Source organism: Diadema antillarum, unplaced genomic scaffold, assembly GCF_040938485.1.
Source record: "Diadema antillarum isolate AM-2024a unplaced genomic scaffold, OU_Dant_1.0 seq00001410_RagTag, whole genome shotgun sequence".
Classification (NCBI taxonomy): Eukaryota; Metazoa; Echinodermata; class Echinoidea; order Diadematoida; family Diadematidae; genus Diadema; species Diadema antillarum.
Window position 1 is genome coordinate 499,483 of NW_027272164.1, and position 16,033 is coordinate 515,515.

General features: G+C 39.0%; 1 protein-coding gene across 1 annotated transcript; it reads right to left on the reverse strand.

Moving 5' to 3' along the window:
* Positions 1 to 792: 792 nt before the first annotated feature.
* On the reverse strand, positions 793 to 13,271 carry LOC139709120 (ATP-dependent RNA helicase DDX18-like). Its single transcript, XM_071621081.1, has 13 exons — positions 13,259 to 13,271; positions 12,033 to 12,146; positions 11,073 to 11,189; positions 10,290 to 10,440; positions 9,731 to 9,831; positions 7,921 to 8,120; positions 7,097 to 7,211; positions 6,119 to 6,258; positions 5,675 to 5,836; positions 3,607 to 3,759; positions 2,735 to 2,905; positions 1,644 to 1,821; positions 793 to 1,090 (listed from the first exon to the last, which is right to left on the reverse strand). Exons 1-13 carry the CDS (start codon positions 13,269 to 13,271, stop codon positions 948 to 950), a joined length of 1,758 nt encoding a protein of 585 aa, XP_071477182.1. The 3' UTR covers positions 793 to 947.
* Between the last annotated feature and the right edge of the window lie 2,762 nt (positions 13,272 to 16,033).

The following is a 16,033-nucleotide window of genomic DNA, read 5'->3' on the forward strand; positions in this document are numbered from 1 at the left end:
AGGAAAGACACTTCACCATTCTTTTATCATTATGTGACCGATGATCATATGGTATCACATTACATCATAAAAGATTACATACCTGTAAAAATTTAGACATCAACTCCCAAATCTTCAGGAACACAAATACATATGAACCAAGTAGGTTTATTACGCAGGTCATGGTTGTACGTACACGCATCTTTGGGAAAAGATGGACTCTACACATGCTACTGTTCTTCTTCTTATCCTTATTACTAACTCTATGGGTTATGAGTAATCACAAAGAACAAAAAAAGGAGCTAAATTTGCTTGAATGCAATTTCGGGCCTAAAAATACTCTATGACTTTGGAAGGAAAAACAATTATTTATTCAATGTTAAGTGCTCATAATCATATTCTTATGAATTTGAAAGTCTTCCAAAGAGATCTGTTAGTAATTATTTTCAATTTCACTAAATTATTCATTTTCTGATTTGATAGGAATGCAGAATCCAGATAATCAATTCAGTTGTTTTGACCAAATACAATTCAATACTTCCAACCCAACTTGTAGAGATCAGTTTTTGCTACACCAGGAAAGCCTTTGGGGAAGGCTACTGATCGTCAGTAACAGCCTTGGCTAGCTATTAGGATATACGTACAAATTGAATGTGTATCGGTAAACCAGTCTGGTCCAAGTCACCAAGTGTGGGTGAGGTGGGGGGAGATGGGTAGGCTTGCATGAGACGCTTTTGAAGTGACTCTTTAGAAGAGCTGTTTGTTCTCCCTAGATATCAATGAAAAGAACTGAAATTCAAATCATCCCCTGTCACTTCCAAGCCCACGTTATGAGTATGCCACCACCAAGGCATGCACTTTTTTCTTTTGATCCTGTGGTCTCTCTGCATTGGAAAATACTGCAGTTTCGAGATGTCTGTGAATGCATACGTGGGGGGTACTATGTACCACCGGAACCTCCGCTGGCGTTATCTGGAGAACTGCCTCCTGTCCTTGCCTTTGGAGGGCATTGGCCGATAGATCTTGGTCTTCTGCGCCATCTTCTGGTTGAGCTCGGCGTAGCTGAATTTCCGCTTCGCCATCTTCTGCGCCTTCTTGCTGGAGTTCACCACTGGTGCGGCGATGATGAGGAAGAGGGGAAAGGTCAGGGTCAAGGAAGTTACTTCACTCTTTGTGTTTAGTGCCAGGGAATATTGACACACTTTGCTTTCAGAGGTCTTTTGTTCTGCAAGAGCACATTACATAACAGGGTTACCCTACATATTTGCCATCACTTCACTAAATTGCACCCCAGCCTAGTAAAAACTTATTTATCATCCTCTGAAAAATTGCCAAGCTGGCTGGCTTCTTTTTTAGAATACTTCATAAAGACCCTGAGATGTAGAAAACACTGAAATACATCGCAAGGCTTCTTCAAGGAGATTAGTAACTAATGGCAAAGTAGAAATAAGCACTTTATTCTGCAAGCTTGGCCAGACTATGATTCTTTTCCCTCTACTCATCAAATAAACCAATGAATGAACAAATGAATATGAATGAATGAATGAATGAATGAATGAATGAATGAATGAATGAATGAATGAATGAATGAATGAATGAATGAATGAATGAATGTCTGCATGAATGCATGAAATAAAATTATCTCTGCTGAAGTCAAAGGATACTCAGGTCTATGCTGGGAGGCACTTTGAACCCAAACGACCTCGCGACCTTCTGCAGGTCCAGTGTGTTGATGTCGTAGATCTTCTTCAGGCTGTGGGCGTCGTAGGAGCGGACGTAGCCCTTGTAGGCCTCCTGGGCTGACCGGTGCAGGAAGTAGTTCTTTTCAATCAGCTTCTCCAGCTGCCGGAAAGAAAGCCAGGAATTAGTCAAAATCAGAAACAGTCTCTTCTTATGCTCTCTTTCTCTCTTTCTCTCTCCCTCCAATTTAGAAAATGAAAAAACAATTAGCAAATGAGCAATTTGATACATGCCTCTCCAATCAGATTTGCAAGTAAGAATGATACCAAATAAAAAACGGGGAAAAAAGCATGACGCTTTGATGCTCACCTTTTCAAAAGGGGTGTAATAACAAAGGGGTCATCATTATACATGTAAGGGCAGCCCCTGTGACGTCAGCACTAATAACATGGTATAATATTCAGTGTTTACACTTTCATAAATACAGCGAGTCAATTGATATTCACAAAATCAACAACTCATAAAAGCACTGTCTGCATATAATCATCAAGGTGAAAAATCACAAATTTTTCTGCTGAAAACGGATAACGCATATTTCTCATTCAGTGTGCATGGTTTTAATTGTGAATTCAACCTCTCAAATTATTGTTCTTACTGGTTCAAATTTGCAAAATGTTCCATTCACAAAGTATATATAGCATATACAGTAACTTTCCCAGCATGCTCTGTCATTATCATTACCTCTGCATTGTCAGGGACCAATTTGTTCACCCAGGTGAAAGAGATACAGACATTTGACACCATATTCTCTTTTGGGCGTGAGTTTGAACCAATGACCTTCAGTGAACAAGTCCCAAACCCTATCCACTCCACCCCGGCATGACAACAGGAGGGAGATTGGAGGGTCACAGAGTTATGAACTTTAAATTGGCAGTTTTAATGCGCATATTGTTGTTTAATTATACTCTGTGAAGGCCAAACATATTTGTAGTGTGGTGAAACCCCCCCCCCCCCCCCCCCCCCCCCCCGAAAGTTAACTATTGCGGACGATGGATAAAATATACATGTATTCTACCTGAGATTGTATGTTGGACACTTTGCTCCAGCTGAACTCAAACTCGTTGAGGGGCACCTTGGCATGCTTCAGGTATCGGATGAATCCCAGCTCCTCGGGTCGCAGGATCAGGAGGGCGTGACCTTTGCCTTTTAACCCCCGGGCAGTCCGACCAACTCTGTGGATGTACTCCTGTATACACACATACACACAAGACAATGAAAAAATATTCAGAGTTCCCATTGCCATAACTAGCCATTATACAAATGTGCTGAACATATACAGAATGAATGTGCACTGGAAGCTGGGCCCCTATACTGCACAGTTTCATTCTAATACTACCATCATTCCAACAGTCAAAATCCCCCCCCCCCCAAAAAAAAAAACAAAAAAAAACAAATAAATAATAAAAAAAAATAATACAAAAAATTAATAAATAATAAATAAATAAATAAATAAATGATAATAATAAAATAAAATAAAATAAAATAAAAAATGAATAAATAAATCCACAATTTAGACCAAAATGTATCACACAATCTGACCACTAACATTGACACCACTAACAGTGACCACTACACAAATACGCTTTCAAAACAGTGGATGGAAAGGTGTTTTTCCCCCTTTTTTGATTTTCTTGTATAATGAAAATACTTTGCTTCCATAGCATCTTTAAAAACTGGCGCCTAAGTAGTAGGAAAAATCCTTAAAATATATGTAGCACCAACATGGATTCGCATAGAGCTTCAAGTTTTTGTTCGACATTTGCCACCTCTTATCACATGCCAAAAGAATAGTTTCCATCAGTTCCTTTCTAAAATTGGCGTGGAATCAGTCCATCAACAAGGATATGTTTAATTGCTTGTGCCCGGAAATTATCGTTGACCTCTCACCTTTGGGTCATCTGGAGGGTCATACTGGACGATCCAATCGACCGCCGGAATGTCCAGCCCTCTGGCGGCCACATCTGTGCAGAGCAGGATGGCTGTCTCCGCGTTGCAGAAGCGAAAGAAGGTCTGCGTCCGCTTGCTCTGCTTCTGTTTCCCCTGTTGCCAGAAACAACATCAAATCTCAATAGTAACAGCATGGAAATAATAATATTACTTATACTGATCATCACCATCATCACTATCATTATCATCAAAATCGTCATCATCACCACTTTTATCAACACTATAATACAGTCAACCTTGCTTACTCTTCTCCTTATATTCTATTGATTTTAATCCCTTGTAAGTCTAATTTCCTCTTAAGTCAAAGCTATTTCTTCAGTCCAAATAGATTCAACTTAGGCAAAGTTGACTGTAATCTAAAATAATAATACTACTACTACCACTAAAAATAATCTATGTCAATGATTACAACAGTGATGCAGAGGAGAAAGAAAAACACAAACCAAATGAATGAGAGGGAGAACAGAGAAAAGAAAACATTACTACAGTTCGACCTCGATTATCTGGCCATGTCGGGACCGGCTTTCATCCGGATAAGCGAATTGGCAAGATATGGGAGACACAATGCTAATGTATATAGTGACAATGCTGTGTGTTGTGTCTGCGCTCCTAATTTTTCTGTTAGCTTTCTCAACGACCGATCGCGATATGGCCTCGACTGCACTGTGATTTACTGACAAGTTTTCCATCCATGTTCTTATGGTGAATTTATAGATCATGACTGCTTACCTTTACGATGATAATGTGGTGTGAATTTATGTTAGTTCTGTTGGGAATATTGTAGGTAAATCATGTGAGTTTTGTAGAAATTTCAACTGACTTTAAAGAACAAGTTCACCTTCATAAACATAAGGATTGAGAAAATGCAACAATATTAGTAGAACACATCAGTGAAAGTTTGAGGAAAATTGGACAATCGATGCAAAAGTTATGAATTTTTTAAATTTTTGTGTTGGAACCGCTGGATGAGGAGACTACTACAGCTTGTGAGTCATATGCGTACAACAGTATAAAGAAATATAAAAGAAAATTCAACATATTTTCACTTTTTTCGCATAATAAAAGAGCAATTGACTTGCCTCTTTCTAAAGGCAGGGGGAATAATATTACCCATAACATTTATCGGTAACGAGTCAAGGGAATGTGTACTTTTTTCAAAAGATGGAATTTTGTGAAATTCTCTTAATATTTTCCTTATATTGTTGTACGCATGTGACATCTAAGTTATTCATACACTGCAGTAGTCTTCTCATCCAGCGGGTACTGCACAAAAACTTCAAAAATTCATAACTTTTGAACGGATTGTCTGATTTTCCTCAAACTTTCAATGATGTGTTCTACTAATATTGCTACATTCTCTCAATCCTTATGTTTATGAAGGTGAACTTGTCCTTTAAAGTCACTGTTTTTTTCTCAATTTTTGGATGAAAAAAAAAGTCCTTCACTACGTGAACGCGTCCGGATAATAGAGATTTCCGGATAAAAGGAGGCCGGATAATCGAGGTCGAACTGTACAAACATCACAAACGCCACTATGAAACAGAACATTTAGGACAAGTGTTGTAGAGTACTTTTTTCAAAAGATGGAATTTTGTGAAATTCTCTTTATATTTTCCTTATATTGTTGTATGCATGTGACATCTAAGTTATTCATACACTGCAGTAGTCTTCTCATCCAGCGGGTACTGCACAAAAACTTCAAAAATTCATAACTTTTGAACGGATTGTCTGATTTTCCTCAAACTTTCAATGATGTGTTCTACTAATATTGCTACATTCTCTCAATCCTTATGTTTATGAAGGTGAACTTGTCCTTTAAAGTCACTGTTTTTTTCTCAATTTTTGGATGAAAAAAAAAGTCCTTCACTACGTGAACGCGTCCGGATAATAGAGATTTCCGGATAAAAGGAGGCCGGATAATCGAGGTCGAACTGTACAAACATCACAAACGCCACTATGAAACAGAACATTTAGGACAAGTGTTGTAGAGGATTATGTGACTACTCACATGAATAGCCATGACAGGGAGGTCGATGTAGTTGAGCAGCTCGCTGTGGTACTTGACTGACATACAGGATGAGAAGAAGACCATGACCTTCTTGTTCCGGTTCTTCTTCAGGAAGGTGAAGAGGAGGAGGAAGCGTTTCTCTGATGGACATACCACGTAACCCTGGAGACGGAAACGTGGTATGAGATGACATTAACAATGATGAGTTACTCTATATACGCTACGTATTTAGCGTATCTGAATTTTTGCGAATGTTTTAATTACGTGCAATAACAGCATACATGTATCATATAGCAGTGTAGCATTTGAAATCTACAAGCATCATTTACGTTGTCATTTCTGATTCATAGCTCAATCCAGGAAAGATTCAATTTGATGGAAAGGTAATGTGCATCATACACCGTCATTCCCACAGTCATCAGGTCATGTGACTCCCTGTCGTACCTGTTCCAAGCCGTCGACAGTGGCCGTCTCCTTGTGGTCGTCGACGCCAACGTACACTGGCTCCTTCTTGAGCGAGATCCTGGCCAGGTCTTCCGTCTTGCGCGTCTGGGTCGCAGAGAACAATGCCGTCTGCCGCCTCTCTGTGAGGTGTGTGAACACAGCGACATTGGCATGAAAATCTGACCGTGCTTCTGGATTGCATCAAGACTGATCATGAATAACAGAGTGCAACAGAGGACTCCTGTATTACACAAAGTCCTCAGTTTTTTGGTTTTTTTTCTTTCTTGATACAGAAATTTTCATTATCACTGAACAAATAAACAATAAAATACATAGAGCAAATGATATAGCAAGCAACCTGATTTTTTTTTTTTTGTAACCGGCATTTTGTTATAATAGTGTTCGTTATAATGGGAGGGCACTGTACAACCCCCCCCCCCCCCCTTGCCTGTTTGTCTGGGCAAACTAAGGGGGTGTTGCAAGAAAGTTGCAATTGATTGCAACTTTCTTGCAACACCCCCTGGTGGACTCACAGCTGGATAGGCTATTAACGTGGGCTGTTAGGGCAAGTGGAAAAAATATTATTTGGATTTGTTAGGTTTTGTTTTTTTGTTGTTTTTTTTTTTTTTTTTTTTTGGGGGGGGGGGTTTCACCCTGCACAATACATGAATCTTTTTCATTGCTTCATAAATTCTTTCATCCCTGTCACTTGGATTTTCAACTTCTCTCCACAAACAAAACTGGTGGGAAGCCAGCTTTCAAAGAGCCAGCCCCTCCCTCCCATGTACCCTCCCTCTGGTGTGCCCTCCCCTGAATGGTCATACTATGAAATCTAATACACAGATCCTCCCATACACAGTTACACATCAGAGGTCCAGCTACAGCAACCTGCATCATCTTGTCACTTGTTGCCATGGAGACAAGAACAGGACTACATCACAGAACCCGTGGGATGACACATTTAAACTTGACACTCACTTGGCAAGAGCTTGATGATCTGCTTCATCTCCTCCTCAAAGCCAACATCCAGGATCCTGTCAGCCTCATCGATGATCAGGCACTGGAGGTTCTTGTACATAAATTGAGGTGTGTTCTGCAAAGCAAAAGGATCAAGATTATCTTGTCAAATTTTGTACACACATACATACACACACACAAACATACAATTGTATACCTATCAATAAACATGTACACAAAGAGAGATGAGGGAGAGAAAAGAAGAGAGAGGGAGAGAGAGCAAGAGAGGATTTCCTTCTTTTGTTTTTGAAGGGGTGGAAGGAAGGGAGAAGGAAGATGTCTTATTCAAAAGCTGTGGCCTCCTTTCTTTTGCCATGATCACACGACTGAATTTCAGTGGCTGAGAGCTTTCCCATCAATAGGGACCATCCAAATTCGAACTCTCTTCAAGTTTGCCAGTGAGAAATTGCAGGACTTCTCACCTCGTTTTTGTTTGATTTGTCATTTTCTTTCCACTAAGAAATCATCACAGGCAATAAATGAACACATATGACCTGACCTGGTGACAGGTAACACAAAGCTACCTCATCACATGACAGCACAATATCTAATGAACTTGGGTCACCAAAGCATGTCAAACTTGTTGATATAAAATCCATGATGTCAATCAGTTTGTTCATTGCAATGATGCCTGAAAGTATAGCATCAACATTCTAAAGACTGCATGATTAAAATGCCTCATCTGACTTTCAGAAATAGACTGAAGCTGAAACACCAGCAAAATAGGGTTCTGGACTCTGTTCCAACCAAAGCAAGACACGCCCGGTAGCCTTTGCAATCCTCACCTGCAGGTGGTCCAGGAGACGCCCGGGCGTGGCTACCAGAATGTTGATCCCCTTGCCCAGCTTCTTGGCCTCGGTGGTGCGGTCTGTGCCCCCCATGCTGAGCCCAAAGGTGTGGTAGTGGTGCTCCAGCAGCTCCTTCAGCACCCCGTAGGTCTGCATGGACAGCTCCCTCGTGGGCGAAACGATGATCACGCCCGTCCCTGCGGGTCCAACAAGATTAACACTGGTTTGCCAGGGACTATGTGAGCATCATAATTGCCTTCCACATTTAAGAAAATAAATATGTTACAACAGACTAGCTGTAACAATTGGTAACAATTTACTAGGTAACAATTAGTTACAATTGACTAGGGTCTCCAATGTTGCATCCTCAACAGGACAATCAAAAGTTGGCCTATTACAATAACTTTGGAGAAATGCCTGCAGACATACTTGCACAGCACATAAAACAGTACTACAAGGCACTAAAATTATCAGCATGTAAAGCGGGATGAAGTAGTGGAAGTTCATCTCAAAGGAACAGCAAGCAATATTTTGTTAGCTTTTAAATTCAGGTTTCTTACATCAAATACCATTCATTAGAGGGTAATAAAACCTGTTTATGATACAATGAGAAGTGTAATGTGCTTTCATGAATTAACAAGGAAAAGTAGAAATTACGCGGTGCATAATATATGTCCCCGCCGGAAGTAGCATTTTGTAGCAAAATGTGCAATATAGGTAAAAAATCAAGGTCAAAGGTCAAAGAAGTCAAAGGTCAAAATTCTGTGTAAAAGTTTTGAAGCCCTCACCTAGTGCCATCACATAAAGCAAACGGAATCGAAATCGGGTTAGAAATGGCGAAGGAGTAGCATTTTGTAGCAAAATGTACAATATAGGTCAAAAATCAAGGTCAAAGGTCAAAGAAGGCAAAGGTCAAAATTCTGTGTAGAAGTTTTGAAGCCCTCACCTAGTGCCATCACATAAAGCAAACGGAATCGAAATCGGGTTAGAAATGGCGAAGGAGTAGCATTTTGTAGCAAAATGTACAATATAGGTCAAAAATCAAGGTCAAAGGTCAAAGAAGGCAAAGGTCAAAATTCTGTGTAGAAGTTTTGAAGCCCTCACCTAGTGCCATCACATAAAGCAATCGGAATCGAAATCGGGTTAGAAATGGCGAAGGAGTAGCATTTTGTAGCAAAATGTACAATATAGGTCAAAAATCAAGGTCAAAGGTCAAAGAAGTCAAAGGTCAAAATTCTGTGTAGAAATTTTGAAGCCCTCACCTAGTGCCATCATATAAAGCAAACGGAATCGAAATCGGGTTAGAAATGGCGAAGGAGTAGCATTTTGTAGCAAAATGTACAATATAGGTCAAAAATCAAGGTCAAAGGTCAAAGGTCAAAATTCTGTGTAGAAGTTTTGAAGCCCTCACCTAGTGCCATCATATAAAGCAAACGGAATTGAAATCGGGTTAGAAATGGCGAAGGAGTAGCATTTTGTAGCAAAATGTACAATATAGGTCAAAGGTCAAGGTCAAAGGTCACGACTGAAATTCTGTGTAGAAGTTTCAAAGCTCCCATGTAGTGCTATCATATATAAAAGCAAACAGAATCAAAATTGGCTCATAAATGACAGAGAAGTAGCAAATTGAAGATTTTGATCACACACGGACGCACACACGGACACACGGACGGACGCACGGACGGACACACGGACGGACGGACACACACACGTACGGAGCCCGTTTCATAGTCCCCTGCTCGAACTCGTTCAGCGGGGACAACAATACTGTTCAGAGACCAAGTTTTCTACGCTGGGTTTTACTTACCATTTCTTGGCATAAATTTGAGTTTGTACATGAGTTCAATGGCGGGTATGAGGAATGCTAGTGTCTTGCCACTCCCTGTCTTTGCAGCAGCCAGAATATCCCTGTGAGCAAGCAAACAAATAAAAGGAATATGCTTTAAATGTTTATCATATTACATAAAATGGCCAGGATAGATGTCATAACTCCAACATGAATCAATAATCTTGTCGTAATCGATGCAACAAAATCCACAGTGTACACACAATAATACAATTTTGGTACTTGTAATTTGGTAGAGAAATGCAAGAAATAAGTTATAAATGCATAATCTAGCATGTGTGTGTGTGTGTGAAGCTCAACTACACCAGTGGCAAAATCAAGGTATGGCATTTTTCTGCAGTAATATTATGTCCACCAACCTACGCAAGCTGGAAGTGCAAGCGGGAGGAGGCGGGGCATAGGGAAACGACCAGAATTCAACATCTAATGGGTATGTACAGTAGTAGAAGATGCTGCTGTTTTGTCTTCCTTTTTTTTTAATGACTGCAATAATAAATGTAATTTATCACAGCATACTCACTTTCCTTCAAGCATGTGTGGAATGGCCTTGGATTGGATTTCTGTCATGTGGGTGAACCCCATGTCCGCCACACCTCTCAGTGTCAGCTCCGAGACTCTGTCAGCCAGCGAGGCAAAGCTGAGGTCCGACGATACTGAGCTTGTTCCTGGCACTGGGAAAACAGAACACCATAATTCTAAACTACATGTATGTTTAAAAATCTATATACAATTTTTTAAGTGACGACTGTTCATGCTCAGGGATGTTGATATCATTCATCTGTCTGAGTGACAGCACAACCGATCTTACAATAACATCAAATATTCAGGTACCGTATCCCTCTGGCTTGAAAGACAGGATTCTCTCCAACAATAAAGTAAAATTTCTGGCCACATTTTGTAGTAAAGCTTACCCAGATCAACTGTACAAAAATTTGAAGTACGTCACTGCTCATCTGCACAAAGGCCAAATGTATTTTTTTCCTCTTCACACACAAGATACACTGTAAGATGAGTATATGTTATAAATGTATCATGCATTATCTGAAGGTCCTTCCTCAGTACAGATTGCTTCAGCTTTCCTGACATCAGCTATGAGTCTTAATATATCTAAATCAATTTAATAGCAGCCTTTTTGAACTTTTTATCTTTGGATTTTACTCCTCTCTCATTAAGCATTCATTGTACCTCAGTTGCATTAAACATAAAGTTCTAAATATTTGAACAGAGAAAGCTGAAGCAATGTTTGTACACAATGACAACACCATTTCATTTTTACTCCTTCCAATTCATTGCAAACCCTTACACTCTGCTTCTGCAGCAATGTCTACTTCAGCGTCATCATCATCCTCATCATTCTCCTTCTCTTCCCCATCATCCAGGGCTTCTGTGGACTCCTCAGTTCTCCTCATTTTTGCAGCATCTGTAGAAAGTTGACATCTTGCATCAGATTTATCAACTTTCACTCTATTAACAGACTTCTAAGCATTATTTTTTGCCTTTATTCTTGGCAAAATAGGTACATGTACATGTAAAATGTATTTGAGAGAGATCACACAAGAAGTCATTTTGTATTGCCTTATCATTAACTTGGTAGAATTGTAATAAAACATGTGATACGCATAGTTTGCCTGGGACAAAATGACATATTATCGATAAAATCATGACTAAATGTCAAGTGTAGGTTACTAGTAACAATGCGTTGACTGACATGATTGCAAATACATGATTGTATACCATGTCCAATTTTCTTCAAAGTAACTCTGCTGAGTTTGGCAACACTTGTTCTTTCTCTTTTCATCATCAGATATATAACATTGAAATTACTTAGTAAACTTGTGTCCCAACAGGTTATTTGGGATAGCAGTGTTGCAAGCTAATCATAATTAGCATTTGGTATGATAACACCAATGTTCTGCAAACTTCTAAAACATAAATGCATGGGACACTTGTAATAATGGAAATATTGCTGACTGCTACGCATTACTCTGATCTCTGAGCATCATTACAGTTAATCTCCAAATCAAACCAGTAGTCAATTGTCCTGTGTCACTACTTATATAAACATGACATTTTTAATAATGTAAAATGATAGTTTCATAACTTTCACTTAAATTCTGTGTACAGAAAGATATGGAGAAATCAAATCATGTTGGATGGCAGACGCCAAATGACTTTGATAATACTCTCTTGTGAAGGTATTGGCAAATGACTAAGATTACTAGGTATGTAATCATGTCCACTACACAAACAGATTGATGATTACCTTGAGGTTCAGCTGCTGATTCAGCTTTCCTCTTCATCTTCTTCTTTTTCTTCTTGACGCTTTGTGAGACAGGCTCCTCTTCTTTTACCTCGTCCTTGGCTGTGTCTGAATTCTCTGAATGGTATCACAGAATTGAGGAGATTTAATAAACTGCCAGTGTGGTAGCAAGCAAGCAAACACACAAACAAAAAAGCAATATATATATGTGACCCTGCACCTCAAAACAAACAAAAGTCGCCAGACATTAATTTTTAGTAAAGACCATATTCTGAAAGAGCAGACTTTAAGCTTTAAAATGATGTATAACTCAAATCAAATGGACTCTCCTAACCTATCTAAATATTGGAAAGAATGCACAAACTCAGGAAAAGTGTGAACTGAGAAAAGAGGCTCTGAAGTACAGTGTCTATTCAAGCACTTAATCTTTACCAAACCGTGCTGGCTGTGCAATGAATGGGACAAAAAACAGGAAGTAAACCACCAGAGTAACAACAATGAAGGGATTATCAGATTAAACTGAAATTAGGCATGCCTCATTAACACACTCTGTCCATAATTAATGCCAACTTTCAAAGTAGCACCATTATCCTTTCAAAAGTTATTAGAGTTGAAAGTGAAGAGTGTGGACAAAGTTTTTCAGAAATGAAAAAGGGATTCTAAAGACACACCTAGTCACACTATTCTACCAAAAATGTTCGAGATAAACTGCTAAAAAACACACTTTCCTGGCCGTTTTATGATACCAAATTTTAGCATAATGTAAAAGAAGACCCGCTCTTTCAGAAAATATGAAAAAGTCAAGTTTGGCTAGGTTGACCCATTTCACTTATTTTCAGTCCCCACGCAAAATCAGTGTGTGCGACTTTATGTTCGTTTTGAGGTGCACGGTCACATAATACACACCTCTGGAATGTCTGAACGTTCAGGTTGCAACCCTGTAACCTACATTGTAATGTACACTGTACTTCTCCAATGTGTGAAAAGTCCTGTATGTATTACATGTACACTGTAGGTACATGTACAAAGATATCAGTAGCCTGCCTATTACATGTGCATTTACAAGATCTTATACTTTTCCCCCATATAAATACCTGCCAGTAACAGGTTACTAAAAAATTATATCATTCATGTTTCTCCAGACAAAACATGAACAATTGAAAAAAAAAGATACACATAACATTTCTTTGCATCGCTTATGAGAGCTTCTGCTTCTTTTAAAGTCTCGCTCTGGTACAGCATTGAGAACTTCAGAACACTGGTGGAAATTTTCCTCTTTCGTGATTTTTTTATTCTTCTGAAGGCTCTGATCTTATTGACATACAATTGTATGTCAGTTACAAAGCAACATGGACACAGTTGACAGTTGACTTTGGACTTTCAGAATTAAACATCAATTCATGCACTGTGAATGACACAACAGCAAAATAAGGCTGAAAGCAAACAAACCTTGCAATTTTTGCTTCTTTTTCTTCTTTTTTACTGATGGTCGTGGAGTGGTGGCAGGATTTGTTCCCAAGGCATCACCTATCTCTTCTTCATGCATGTTGTCTAGAGGGAGGACAAAAAGCATTTAAAAATATATTTGTAGTTAATGAGTAAAATCTGGTGTTGTTAAACTGTTCAGCATACATGTACAGTATTTCCCATGACATCAGCTTTCCAACATGTCTGACATTGTTTACCATTGTACCAGAGCACACGGTATTCTGTACCTGTATGTATGTCTGGACATCTGTAATAGTGGATATTTTGGCGCGAGTACCGGTAATTTTTCGCGCCTGGCCAGGTGAGTGGATTTTGCATGTTTTTAATTCCGTGAAATCAGGACATTAACTACATTGTACTGGGACATATGGCATGCAAAAATATTTGCCTGCTTTTATTTTCGCATTAACGTCTGGTTGCACGAAATGCGCGAAAATTTCCACACCGCGAAAATTTCCACTTTTACAGTAATCTGACCACATGTATACAGACATGTTTTTTACAGTCTGTCTTAAAGGAAAATGAAACCCAAATAGATGGTTTATATGTGACTTGAGGGAATGCAGCAATACCTTGTAGAAGAATACATCACTGAAGGTTTTAGGAAAATCACACAATATATTAAAACATTATGACTTTTTAAACTTTGGTGCTGCCATCAAATATCTTGTGACATTATGGAGTCTATGGAAGAATGTTGTTTTTTTTTCTATAATCTGTTCACTTAATTTTTTTTTAACTAATTAAGAATTTTTCATACATGACATGACATCATGTCCTGTAACTACATGTACTGTACTTTATGTGACTATGTAGTACAAGAAGAACTCTAGAGTCTAGTCTTCTCATCCAGTGATGGTTGCACTGAAACTTTAACAATTCATAACTTTTTTTTCATCAGAATGTCCCACTTTCCTCAAGCTTTCTGTGATGTGTTTTCTTATTTTTGCTGCATTCACTCAATCCAATCCACACCTTATTTGGGTTTCATCCTCCTGCATTAACTGTTTCAGCAAACTCAGCATGCTCAGCAGGCACTCTACTAGTACTAGTCTCGGCAAGAGTTCCTTTTGAGACAGCCACCCAAAAGTGAGTGCGTGCATCCATGCGTATCACAAGCAAGGTTAGGTTAGGTAGAGTTGTATAATCTGCACTTATTTAGTACTAGTGTGATTGGGGTGGATGTCTCAAAAGGAAGTCTTTCCCTAGTCTCTGCTCATCAGCATGGTATTGTTTACAACTTCCAAGTGTAGATCAGATGATGCCATACCATGGCATGCCTTAATGCATACTTGCCAACTCTACCGCTTTGGGCGGTAGACTACCGCTTTTTAGAGGTTTTGAACGGCTACCGATTTTCTCTTCTCGATCTACCGATTTTGTAGCAAACCTACCATTAAATGAAATGGAAGTCATATTTTCCCTTCATTGTGCATTGATTCCCTAAAATAAGCTAGTAATTAGAATACTAATAATAATTTCAAGGAACTCGTTCCTCAAAAAACGCCGTATTCAGCCTTCTAATATGCACACATGTATGCACACTGCAGTGGCGCACTAGTCTCTATCATATCTACAGCTGTACGTGCATGCAAGACTAACTGTACACGTGTATGTGTAGTTAGAACCATGCATAATAGTAATGTTTTGGTAGCTCACGTGTGCGTGGTGCGGCCGATGCGGCATACGGCGTGGCATGATCCCAGCCGGCCATGTACGTACATGATTGTATAAAACGTACATGTGAATTTTTACAGATGTCCAACTTGACTTGTTGTCATCTGAACTATATGATTTTCAGTGTGCCACTGACTTGCCAGAAGTAAAGGATGACCACATAGACAAGTTCTGGCATGAGCTTAGCCTACCTAGGAATGTGGAGGATTTCCCAAAGGTTCCCTTAAGCTGTCAAAACGAGCGAAGTACCTTCTTCTCATTCCTCATTCAAATGCCAGATGCGAGACCATTTTCAATATGGTCAACAAAACTGCAACAAGCATGAGATCGCAACTTGGTAAGGGTAAAGAAGGACACTCAAGAGATGGTGTGTATGCATCAACGACAGGACTCCCCAACACTCTCTGTGCAATCTAATGGGGAGCTAAGATCAATACATTCTGCAAGAGTGAATGCTAGTATGAATGGAAACCCTCCCAAACACTGCAGAAGAGAGCAAAATATGCCACGTACAGGAATCTCACAGCCAGGTCATCTGCTAATTAATTTAGATTTGGGGAGGGCAACATTATGTCTTACTCATCAAACTAGCTCCACAATAGAAAGTACACTATTAGGGGATAAATTATTTGCCAATATGTTTGATTACTTGTTCACATATGCTTAACCTACAAAAATTATTTACTAATATGTCTGATTTTATTTTTATATGCATAGTCTACAAAACAGTTCATAGATTCACATGGATTATATGTTTTTTTATTAATACCAAGAACCCTTTAAAAAGGTTAAAAAGCATGCACCACATCTCATATTTTGATGTTGAAAAACAAAAAAAG

Excerpts from the sequence above, each read along its gene's own strand:
- LOC139709120 (XM_071621081.1), bottom strand. Across the intron at positions 5,837-6,118 it reads CTGTCGACGGCTTGGAACAG|GGTTACGTGGTATGTCCATC; the intron begins GTACGACAGGGA and ends TTCCGTCTCCAG. Across the intron at positions 1,091-1,643 it reads GCCTCCCAGCATAGACCTGA|TGGTGAACTCCAGCAAGAAG; the intron begins GTATCCTTTGAC and ends TCGCCGCACCAG.